Genomic DNA, 13,531 nt, shown 5'->3' on the forward strand with positions numbered 1-13,531 from the left:
AGGGTGGCTACTTTTTTGCCGGTCAGTGTAGTTTCAGAACCTTGATTTACATTTATATTTATACAGTAGTATACAGTATTTACAGAAAATACCTAACTTAATGTCTTAATGTTATTGCAGTCTAGTAGCTCCTTCTACAGAAGCTTAATACACTAAAAGTCTATCAAGATACTATAAGAGCAGGTAATTGCGCCAAAAATCAATTGCCGACTATATTTTCAGAATACAAAAATCAAAACTGATGGTTTCAAATCACCACACAGCTGTATATTAAATCGTGGTACTAATTGTGGATTTTATCACGACTTAATTGAATTAAAAGTATGAATACTGCTTATATAAATACTATAGAAGAATCTGTAATTGTTTTGGTTTGGCATTATTATATGGGACTTAACCACAATTGATTGTAACGAGAAATAAATTTTACATATATATGTTTTGATCTTTCGATTTTGATCCAGAAAACGTTTTTACTTTTTTTAATTCATTCCTCGACTTTACTGTAAACATTTTTAAATTTCTGATTACAATTTCTAGAAATTTCTAATTTCTCATTGGTTTGACTAGAAGTTTTATCAATTTTACGGGACATTTCCCTGATTATTTTCATAAGTACTCATCTGCTGACTGGAATTTGACTGTCGTTATGTTGTCTCCATTCTCGATTAGATCGTTCTTGATCTTTTTAAAACTACTAGAATCTTCCGCTTGTCACGCAACTTCTTTACTATAAAATGTTTTAGCAACATCGTTGATCTAAGAGTCGCAAATTTTTAAAATAGGTCATACATAGTCTGTACCGAAAACCAAAAAAGAAATATTTTTTCAAAAAAGACAAGGTTTTTTTAACTTGGCTAAAGTGCTAATCTGACCCAAGAACCTTCCTCCTTTTTCCGGGCTTAGGACCGGCAACAAGATCATTGAGGTAGTATGTCAATGATCCTGTAGGCGAAGTTAAAAAACCTGGACTTACCGAGATACAAAACTACTTCGCTAAAATTAAAATTTTCAACAAAAATAAAATAATGCCTTTAAAAAATTAACTAAAAATTAACAGACTTTTATAAACCTGTCTATATGTTTAATTTATTCAATAGAACTATTTAATTGATATCACTTGAAAGATATCATTCATATACTAACCCGGCAACTGTGTTGTGGGGTGAAAATCACCCCATTATCATTAGCGCTTGTTAAAATAGTGGCAACATCGCCAGATTCATCTGGCGCCACGAGTACCTTCCCATAATATAACAGATCTTGTATTGCATCATAAATTTTAGTATATAAATAAGATTTGAACGAGTGGTGTTGCGTTCTTTGGACTTTTGGGTGATTTTAACCCCATCACACAGTTGAAGTGCAGTAATATTTAGTTTTTGGGTAATTTTAACCCCACAATACCGGTTAATTATTAACAGGTAAGTTCTTATACTAGCACAATTTATCTTTATTTTTTTAACAGAAACATAATGTAATTGGTAGGAATATTGAAAATTGATTAGATATTTTTAATTTCAGACATATAGAAATATGTGTAGTTGGGAGAAAGAACAAGAAGCTCTCTTGAAGCTTTGGCAGGATGAATTAACTGGATCAGAGTTAGGATCAGAAAGCGAATCTGAAAATGAAAGCCAGCAGGTTAGAATTCGTCCCAGTAAGGATGTTTTAGAAAACCAACTTCAGTCAGTGGAAAATTGTCAACCTGGAAGTTCTAATCAGAAAAATCAATCATCGTCGGAAGATTCCTCTCAAGACAACAATAAGTTTGAAGATAATAAAGTAAGGCAATCTCAGTTTTTTATCGGACGGGATGGGAAAACAAAATGGGCAAAGAACTGTCCTAATAAATCGGTTAGAACCCGACAAGAAAATTTAATAACTTTACTTCCCGGTGTTCGAAATAATGCAAAATATTGCAAGTTGTCCATTTCTTGCTGAGAATTATTCATGGATAATATTATTGGGGAAGATATTGTCCACTGCACTAATAAAAAAATCAGTTTAGTCGCTCAGAATTATAATGACCAACATAAATATATCACCAAGTCTACGGACGCAGAAGAAATTCGTGCAGTTTTCAGATTATTATCTCTATCAGGCATTTATAAAGCCAGCAGGTTAAATCTGGAGGATCTGTGGGCTACTGATGGAAGAGGAATTGACATTTTCAGGCTAACAATGTCCCTGCAAAGATTTATATTACTTTTAAAATACCTACGATTCGATAATATCGAAAATAGAGAAGAACGAAAAAGAGTAGATAAACTGGCAGCCATACGAGCTATTTTTGATCGATTTGTATCCAATTGTCAACAATATTTTATTCCTAGTTAATACTTGACGATCGATGAAAAATTAGAATCTTTTCGGGGACGTTGTTCGTTTCGGCAATATATCCCCAATAAGCCGTCCAAATATGGAATTAAAATATTTGCCTTAGTGGATGCCAAAACATTCTACATTTTAAATTTAGAGGTATATGTTGGCCCACAGCCTGAAGGACCTTTTCAATTTAGTAATAGACCGTTTGATGTAGTAAACAGGCTTGTAATTCCAATCCGTGGTATTAACCGCAACATTACATTCGACAACTGGTTTACCAGCATACCGCTAATGGAACATTTGCTAAATGAACATCGGTTAACATCTGTTGGAACTATTCGTAAAAACAAGAGGGAAATACCGACAATCTTGTTGAATTACAAAAACATAGCTGAAAACCACGCAATTTTCGGATTTAAAAAAGACATTTCTTTGGTGTCCTTTGTCCCGAAGAAAAATAAAATAGTGTTAGTAGCTTCTTCACTTCATCATGATACAGAATTTGACCACAAATCAAATAAACCTGAGATTATAGACTTTTATAATCACACAAAAGGTGGCGTAGATATGGTTGACGAAATGTCTGCGTTATATAATGTGTCTCGAAATAGTAAGCGATGGCCTCTAACAATTTTTTTTTTCACTGCTTAATAATGCAGGAATAAATAGTTATGTTATTTATCAACATAACAAGCCAACTGAAAAACTAAAACGCAGATTTTTTTTTAAAGAACTTGGTTTGGCACTAATTAAACCATATATTGAAAAAAGAGGTAACAATAAAAGAATACCATCAGACATAAGAGCCAAACTAAAAAGAAATGATGGCGGAGAGGACTCTCAAGGACCTCCAAACAAGAAGCAACGAACAACATCCAGATGTGGAGTGTGTCCCCGTGGAAAGGACAGAAAGTGCCAAAAAAAATGTGTGAAATGTGACATTTTTCTTTGTCTTGAACATTGTGTATATTTTTGTTCTAAATGTGCACATAATTGTTAATTATGCTATTTAAACAAAAGTTCCTAGTTACTTTTTATAAAATTTGTATTTTTTTTTATTCTATATCTTTAATAAAAATTTTGGTAACAAAAATTGTGGTAGTGGTTTAAATATAAACTAAATTTTAGTATATTTTTTAAATCGTTGAATTTTTAACGGAAATTTTTTAAATGATTTATCTTTGAAAAATATTATATAACAATATAACCATGATTTAAAATCTTAAGGTTGCATGTAAAAATAAAATATTTTCTCAATTTTATAAATAAAAAAAATGGGGTGATAATTACCCCAACACACAGTTCCTGTCAGAAAATTTCACCACACAGTCGCCGGGCTAAAACAGACAAATTCCTCAGTACTTCCTCAACACGCCAACGTATTAACATTATAAAGACTGATCTACAATATAAAAGATCGAAGTGAAATTAAACGCCTCTATAAAAATCGAAGAAAAAAAGTGTTGAAATTGCTAACTTGCGGCTGAATTAACTTCCAATATATTATATTAAACGTAACAGCGTGACTAAAACACAACGAATGGCAGCACAAAAGACATATTAAAGATATAAGGTAAAAGTAGAACTGAAAATGAACAAACAATAAAAGAAATTAACATATTTAGAAGACTTAGAATAAATTGGTAAAAATTCTAGAAAACTTTATTTTTTCCGGAAATGAAAGACACTACACAAAGAGCCGAGATAACTGATATTCCAAAAGAAAGATTCAATGTTTTCACCAGTCTTAGGTTTCTACTGAAACATTTAGGCGTCGAATGTCGCTGTGGCGACTGGCTTACCACTGAAGGTTTTTTCTAGAATACCATTTACCAGCGGTCTGTGAGCATCTATAGGGTCAGATTTTTAATCTAGATCACCAGGAGAGGACAGAATACCGAACGAAATCCTAAAACACGGAGGACCAGATCTGACCAAACAACTATTAAAACTGTAGCGTTATAACTGCTACATTGCCTGCTTTCTTTCTTATGTTAATATATTTCGTTAATTCTATTCTCCAATTTCCATATCTTCTGTCATAATTCATATTCTTCTATAAAAAAAAAAAAAAAAAAAAAAAAAAAAAAAAAACCACTAACAACGTTGGAGTGACAAATCGTTTCCCGTTGGGACCAATTTTTAACGTCATAACCCCTAATGTATCAATTGCAAAATTGCTACATTAGACGTTATACGAAACACTCCCTGGCTAGCTCACTCAGGACGTGAATATGACCTACTCTGGAGCAACACACGCAAACAAGTAAAAAGAAGAAACAATACACAGTTAAATTAACACATGTTTATTAAAATATTAAACAAAAAGGGCAGAAAAATACATGTTTAAATATATTGAATTTAAATAAAAATTATTTGACTTCTTGCTACAGTGTTACATTATAGTAAGGAAAAATGCTTGTCACCAAATCCTAGGTTTTATCCTGGTCTTTTCTGCTATGGTTGTTAGCAAGCCATGTTGTTAGTTGTGGATTTTCTTCATGACTTCTGTAAAAGTATAATAACCAATTGTTGTGTCGTCTCCTGAATTAGGAGTCAACCTCCGTGATACATTTCTCAGGTGCGGGTCAATTTATATTAACATCCAGAAGACCAACCGGCCTGAGAATGGCACTATCATTCCAATAGGAGAGTTGACTCCAGGGCAAGAAAATCCACAACTAACAACATGGCTTGCTAACAACCATAGCAGAAAAGACCAGGATAAAACCTAGGATTTGGTGACAAGCATTTTTCCTTACTATAATGTAACACTGTAGCAAGAAGTCAAATAATTTTTATTTAAATTCAATATATTTAAACATGTATTTTTCTGCCCTTTTTGTTTAATATTTTAATAAACATGTGTTAATTTAACTGTGTATTGTTTCTTCTTTTTACTTGTTTGCGTGTGTTGCTCCAGAGTAGGCCATATTCACGTCCTGAGTGAGCTAGCCAGGGAGTGTTTCGTATAACGTAAAACTAATCCAAAAAATAATAGAACAAAACAGAATTCCTCAAGAATAAAGATCAAGCATCCTAATACCTCTCTTCAAAAAGGGAGACAAATCGGACACGGAAAATTACAGAGGAATTAATTTATTAAACACAACACTAAAATTAACAACCACAGTGATAACAAATAAATTGAATGAAATTATAACACTAGCAGAAGAACAAGGTTTTAGGTCGGGAAGATCATGCAACGACGCTATACTTATAATGAGGTAAGTGCAAGAGAAATCATTAGAATACAACAAACCGGCATATTTATGTTTCGTGGACCTTACAAAGTCATTTGATCAGGTCAAATTAAAAGACGTTATCCACTTACTGTAGGCAAGAGATATATCTAGTAAAGGTAAAAGCAACAAAAAGAAAAAATGAGATGTTATGTTCACAGGCACACCCATCTACGATCTCCTTTACATATTAGTTGGCCCAATGTTAGATTGATAAGAAAATTAAATTTTAAAGAACAAAAATAAAAGCGCAGCGTAAATTTTAGAAGTTTTAATGCATCGAACACCATTTTTGAATTTCCTAATTATAAAAAATATTTTATAACGTAATGGAAACTATTGATTAAACAGAATAATAATAAATTTAAAAAAAAACGCCTAGTATATATACACTGAGTTACATCCCCTTTATTTTTAATGACATCCACAATTCTTCGAGGCATAGTTTTTACCAAGTTTTGACAAAATTCTAATGTAAACGAATCTCATATTTTTTGCAATTTTTCCTTCAATTCGTTGACGGACCTGGCAGGATGTTTTCTCAAAGCTTTTTTCATTTCGTGCCACAAGTCTCTATCGGGGACAAGTCGGGACTGTGAGAAACTCATTCCAGAAGTGGTATGTCATGGTCTTCAATCCATTTTAAACTCTTTATTGAGGTATACCAACCTGTGCCGTCTTGTTAGAAGACAAAATCTTTCGCTGATGTTAAACGGTGTTCCATGATCGGTAAAAGAGATTCTTCTTAACTATTCAAATATTTGTCCATGTTTACAATCCCATCGATAAAATGTAACATTACCACACCTTTAGACAACATGCTGCCCCAGATTTGACATTTCTCTTCAGACAGTCGGAATGGAAAGCTTGATTTTTCCTGCGAATGACGCGACTCCTACTGTCTCCAACATACACTTCAAATCTGGACTCATCAATCCATTGTATTGAATCCCATTGCGACTGAGTCCAATAATTATGCTCTTTTAACCAACTTAGTCTATGTTTCTTTTGTTGTAATGTTAAAAGTGGCTTTTCCTTAGCCTAAAATAAAATGAAATTTATTAAAAACAATTCGTACTAATTTTTCAACTGTAAAACTTACTCTGTAAGTACCAAATCCTAATTTGTGGGCCTCTCGGTGACATGTTGATCTAGAAACGTGTCTTCCAATAACGTCATTCCATGAAACGTCTAACTCCATATAATTTGTTCGTCGATTTTTCACTATAATGCGTCTTAATAACCTTCGATCTGCTTCGGTTATTTTACTTTTTCGTACATTTCTTGTTATTTGGTTCGGTTATTTTACTTTTTCGTACATTTCTAAGTTTTGTGACCACCGAACCTATAGTTTTGTATCTTCTGATTATATTTCTTACACTATAGCGTGACCATTGCAACATATTCGAGATTTTCGAATTGGATTTTCCAGAATTAAAAAATCTAATAATTATTGAACAAATTTTCTCATCGATAACTTAACCTCGATTCATTGTACAATCCACAAACGGCAAAAAGCTTTGCAATACTACTAAATACAGTTGACATTCTTCTTCTTCTTCTACCTCTTGGAGATCTTTCGATCTGTTTAATTCTGAAGCTGCCTCTGGTTAATTTCCTGGGAGGTAGATTTCCAACTATCCCTCCATATTTTAGATGGTCTTCCGGGAGGTCTTGAACCGGGAGCACCGGTCTTGAATCGGTCAGTTGACATTAACTGACAATATTATTGTTTTGATGTTATTTTTCCATAGTTACCTCTGGATTTAACGTAATTATGAAAAAATCAAGGCATGTTGAATTTATTTTTATTGTTGAAAATAAATAAAAAAACATAAGGGTAATGTTTTTAATAAATATTAATAAAAATGCCGTATTAATTAATATGGGAACTTATAAAAATATGCAGAGTATAATTTGTTTATGGTAATCGACTTAGACTGCAAATTCCATAGGTTGGCCAACTGATATGGGAAGGGGCTCGTATTGGCTAACAGATCCAAAACTAGACATCTGACTCAACTGACTTCTATGTCATAAAAGGCATTGTGACCAAATATACACACATAGCAGAAGCATGAAATATGAGCTTGGATCATTCCCTTGTTCTGCTTACCATCAGTAAGTTTATCATAAACAAAGGAAACTTACCACGACTAAAAAATAAAGACACATATTGGACTAGATTTCGATTACAACTAGAAAGAATTACTAACACTTTTGCTTATTAAACAACTCGAAGAATATTGGATAATGATGGATAACAAAATACCAATAACCTCCAACTTACACCATAATAAGTAACACCAACTATTATCCAAAGAACTAAAGGCAACAGTTATCCATAAGTAATAAGGAATAGGATAAAGAAAATTACGATAAAACTGGCACATGAGTAGAAATTCTACAGATAAAACTGTATTAAACAATGTTATACAGAGAGAATTCATAAGGAAGCATCTCGGTGAATTAACCGCTAAGAAAAGGACTGATTACTCCTTATGGAAAGCAACTAAACGGTTTAAAATTCCAATTACGCAGAATGCTTCTATAAGGAATAAAGACGGCTCATGACACACGAAATTACATGTATACCTATTCATCATCATCATTAGCATCATTCATCATTCATGTTCATCATTATTTAGGAGCACGTTTTTAGTTTTATGGTTCACTCTAATTTAGTTTTAAGCAACATCCTGTACAGTGTAAATAAATAAACAGTGTTAATAAATAAAATGGTGGGTTTAATTTCGCATTAATTTATCGTTACCAATAATTTTTTTTAATCTGTTTGTTAACTTTATTATGGTTTTTAAGCAATAATAATTTTTTAACAGTGATGGATCATAAATACAAATCGCTTCTTCAAAACGTAGCCACAAGACATATCATTACTCCGATAAAAGATGGCAACGAAGTTGTAGATCAGTTAAATCAACTTAGGAAATTAGATTTGCTGAACTATTTTATTTTGGCAAGTTTAAGTAACATTAAACGAGTCTTGGATGCTGCGGATACTCTTTCATTTTTTAACAGGTAACTTTAGGTTTTTTAAAATTAATCTATAAAATTGGTATCAACGAATAATTTAATACTGTATCAATATTTATTATTTTAATAATAATGTTTTCAATCGATTATTTTATTTGAGAAAGTTTGCCACTAGAATGTTTTCTATTTGGGTTCCTCTTTTTTTCTCATTATTTGTTAGCTGATAACTTATTTTAAGTGTTATTATTTCAACTCTTAGGTAAGACTATTCAATAAAAGTGCAACTAATAAATATTATTTTATTTGATTATTGGGGTATAGAATTTTATCAAAATAAAAATTACAATAGAAATGAAAGCATGGGAAGACAGCAGCAAGGAAACGGAGGAGATGTACCAAAACATGATCTACTTAACATACACAAAAAAGTTATGGAAATCAAGCGTCAATTCCCGCATAGTCATAGACACACAAGAAATAAAGAACTATGGAAAAACTATATTTTTGATCTTTTTGACAACATAAGTCACTCCTTTCGTTGCTGAAGTTGTTGCTACATATTGTAGTATTGATTTATATGTGATTTATGCTGGATCAAATGACCCCTTAAAAATGTCCCATGTGCTTATAGTCTCACACTATAAGGATTTTTTATCCAGGATTAGGGACGAGGAACACAACGTTGAAGGTGCAGATGACACATCAGAAAGACGGTTATAAATTACTATTATAATTCTCAATATTTGAGTTTATTTATAAGTTTTTCTGCTCCCACAGCTTTTCCAAAGTAGCGATTTTATTTTATTATCTTATTTTGGCGAAGTACTCTAATAAATTGAGAATAAAATAAAAAATTACGTTAAATGATGATTTATGTTTTAGAAAATTTGCGTGGCATGCAATAACCCAAGACGATGGTGAAATTAAATGTGTTTGCCGAAATGCCACAATATTGTTCGTCAAACCGTTACCGAACACTACGTATCAGGATAGACTAGGTACGATGCAGAGGACTTACCAATTAAATACGGAACCGATAATAGCTTCAGCATTTTATTTTGATCTATCTCTGCATTCCTTCATAGCGATTAAGTAAGTAATTTATAAACATTTCTTTTGTAATTTATATTCCTATTTATTCACGAATTATTTATTGCGATTAAAAAGAAAAAAAATCATAATAAAGAAAAGTAAAAAGCATACGTATGAAAAATTACTTTCTGAACTTGTATAATGCCTTTAATCTATGTTAGAACAGAGACCTTCTGTATATCCAAATGCTATCACAAATGTCATTTGTAAATTGTAAAATGTAGATAAATGAGGCGTTTGGTCTAGTAGATTTTTCTAGAAATTTTAACGCCTGTTGTCGAGCTTCTTTTAGGTTAATAATGGAGTGTCAATAGGTGTTATTCTTAAACTTTTTTGTGGCCGCTAAAAAGAGTAAACAGAGGCCCTATTTAGTAAATATATACAGACACATATATTAGATATGCGGATGATATACTCCTGATCTCCTCGGAACGACAAGAACTAGAATTAATGCTGAATGAACTTCATGAAGATCGAAGGTAGGAGAGGAGCCGGCCGCAAACAATTATCCTGGTTAAGGAATATTAAAGAATGGACAGGAATACACAATACAGGCGAGCTGTGTCACGCCGCCAAGAACAGAATTCTAGTAATGAGATAGTCGCCTACGCACTTTGGTGTATGGCATGTTAAGAAGAAGAAGAAGAACTTCATGAAAAATCACTGCAAAAAGGCCTAAAAATTAACTTCAACAAAACAAAAGTAATGACAAACACGGAAGACCAAGAGGCAATAAAAATACAAACAGAAAAAATAGAACAGGTAAATGAGTATATCTATCTAGGACAAGCAATCAGAGCTAACAGAGAAAATCAAACAGCCGAAATATCGAGACGAGTAAGAATGGGATGGGCAGCGTTCGGCAAACTTTCTTACGTTCTAAAAAATCAAACAATCCCTCTATACTTACGAAGTAAGGTATATAACTACTGTATAATACCGGTGCTCACCTACGGAGCACAGACATGGACATTTACACAGGCCAATTTGGATAGGATAAGGAAGGCACAAAGAGCGATGGAGAGACAAATGTTGGGTACATCACTTAAAAATAGAAAACGTAACCAGTGGATCAGAACCAGAACAAAGACATTAGACGCGATAGAACAAGCAGCAAAACTGAAATGGAAATGGGCTGGACACAATGAATGTCTCCAAGACGGACAATGGAACAATGTCATCGAAAAGTGGCGTCCATACAATGCAAAGAGATCAAGAGGCAGACCACAGATGAGGTGGAAAGATAACATCAGGAAACAAGGAGGCCCCACATGGCAGAGAACAGCTCAAGATAGGGAAAGATGGAGAGAACTGGGGGAGACCTACATCCAACAATGGAAGGATAGAGAATAGGTTAAAAAAAAATACAGACACAACCCTACTGGATGTAAAAAAAATATAGAGTCAATCAGGGGAAATGGAAACTAGGGGTACATGAAAACAGCTCAAAGTCCCCATTCAAACATCCCGCTTATTAATATCCAGTATGTTTGTTAGTTGTAGTGGCAACATTGCTCCTAACATTCTATAATATTTCATAATGGTGAACGTTTAATGCAAAGGTAAGCTAATTTAAATTATTTACTACGCTAATTTGACGAGCAAATCAAGCAAACGCAACAAACAACCTCTTTTTCATTATTAAATATGTCTATATCTTATCTTAATCTTAATCTTATCGAATCTTAATGGGACCATGGTAAAGAAATTATCTGTTTACATGTTGTTTTTAGGATTAGGTAAATAATATTGTTCAGGTGGGAACTAAGAAGTGTTTCCATTTACCCCATCCAAATAATACGTTCGGGGTAAATGGAAACGCATGGTTGGGTGAAAGAAAACATGTTTCCTTTTACCCCAAACAATTTGTTGTATATCTAAAATCTTTCAGATGCCATAAACCTATATTAAGAAGAGACCGGCGCGGCCATATTCAGCAGAAGACTTACAAAAAGCAGTGGCTGACGTTTCAACCAATAATTTAACAATCGGCAAGCTTCTGCTCTTTACGGAATACCAATTTCTAACATCTTCAATAGAATAAAAGATCGTAAAATTGCCGAAGGAAAACTAGGTGGTGGAAGAAATCCTATTCTGACACCCGAAGTGAAACACGATATTGTTTAATGTCTCATGGAACGATCGAAAATGGGCTATCCTTGTTTGAAAGAAAAATTGCTTTAATTAGTGCAGAGATACGTGTTACAAAATCAAATAAAAACGAGCTTTAAGGATGGAAAACTTGGACACGATTGGTATATTGGGTTTATGCCCAGCCATCCTAGGCTAACCTTAAAGAAAGCTGAACATCTCTAAAAGTCAAGAATGTTAGCAAGAAACACAGAGGTAGTTTATGATTTCTTTGACAAACTGGAGGAAATAGTTTCATCTTACAATATCCTACCATCATTAATATGTAATGCTGATGTATCTGGATTTAGTGCGGATCCTTCAAAAGTACGTGGCATAGGCATCGAAGGAAATACCTTGAGTCACGTTAGTGGAATGAATCTTTTTCAAGATGAATCCGACCATTCTAAGTTTGTCAATTCAGACACCCAACAGAGTTCAGATGATTTTACAAGAGAATACGAAAGCTGAAGCTGAAAATCTTGAGAGCTCGGATGAAACAGAGATGAACATGCCACTTGCAAAACTGCGTGAAAAAATACAAGTCAAAGTTGGAGACTTTGTAATTGTGAACTTTATTTACAATCTCGGCACGAAAAAACAAATCCAGAAGAATTTTGTTGCCGAAGTAGTGGACTTAATATACGGCATAACATATCGGCAATTTTTTTTAGAAAATCCAGTAAAATTACTGACACCTATGTACATATTTCCGTGGGTAGAAGATAAGCAAATGATTAATTTTGAATAAATGTTAGCTATAATAGAACCGTCAAATATTATGCATGGTTGATATGTTTCCCCCAATAGAGTACCGTTGTTGCTAGGGAATTATTTTCATTGGAAATTTTATTTTATTGGAAATTTTTGTGTAAAGATTACTCAAGAATGTACTAAGAATTTTTCCAGTTACCTCTCAGTAAGTGTAGCTGATATTTGTTGTAAATAACATATTGTTTTCGTTTACTCCAATATTACGGGTAAATGGAAACATTCATGGGGTAAATGGAAGTACTCTAAAAAAATCTTAAGTCTGACTTTAAGAAAAAGGATTATGTCTTTTTGTATATATTCTGACAAACTAAGCTCAGAAGTAACAGCCATATACAGGAGAACTTAAAATTTTCATTTATACTTTTTCTAGATAATTTTAAAGTAAAGTCTGCAAAAATCGTTGTCAGTTCCTTCGACTGACCCTATTATGATAGTTTTGAAATAAAAAGAAATATACACACGGGTTATACTTATACAAAACCTATACTATAGCCGAAGAGCACACATAAAAATAGACAACATAACATCGAAAAACATTAAAATTGAATAGGGTGTGACGCAAAGATGTATTCTTTAACCCGCACTATTTTTAATTCGTCGCACAAATACACTTCTATTAACAGTTATAGAGAGAACTGAAATTTCCTAAAATCGCCTAGAATCATCCTAATAAGTTTTAGATATTTTTCAACAGCCTGCTTCAGCTAACAGTCTATTATAGTGTTTGTTTTAATTCATTTTCTATATTTCCTACTAATCCCACATTTTCAGCATACATATTACTCTCAAAGGATGTCACCTTATAATATTTCTTTTATCAGATAAAAATTACAGATAAAAAATAAGGATTAAATACTAAACTCTGTCTCTCCTACTCTCATTATAGTTTTAGTTGTTATTCCACACACATTTCTCTCATAATCTTCACATATCCACCGGAAGTTTCCTCCATATTCAGAGTTCACGACACA

At 32.9% G+C, this 13,531-nt stretch overlaps 1 protein-coding gene across 2 annotated transcripts in view; it reads left to right on the forward strand.

Annotated features, from left to right (window-relative positions):
- The window catches only part of Ir25a (ionotropic receptor 25a), a 67,889-nt gene that overhangs the window by 33,535 nt on the left and 20,823 nt on the right, over positions 1–13,531 (forward strand). For both annotated transcript variants that reach the window (XM_072530216.1, XM_072530215.1), the window contains exons 4-5: positions 8,411–8,609; positions 9,447–9,656. In XM_072530216.1, the coding sequence (XP_072386317.1) occupies positions 8,411–8,609; positions 9,447–9,656 (409 nt within the window). The remainder of the gene's footprint in view (positions 1–8,410; positions 8,610–9,446; positions 9,657–13,531) is intronic.

Source organism: Diabrotica undecimpunctata, chromosome 4 (assembly GCF_040954645.1).
Source record: "Diabrotica undecimpunctata isolate CICGRU chromosome 4, icDiaUnde3, whole genome shotgun sequence".
Lineage (NCBI taxonomy): Eukaryota > Metazoa > Arthropoda > Insecta > Coleoptera > Chrysomelidae > Diabrotica > Diabrotica undecimpunctata.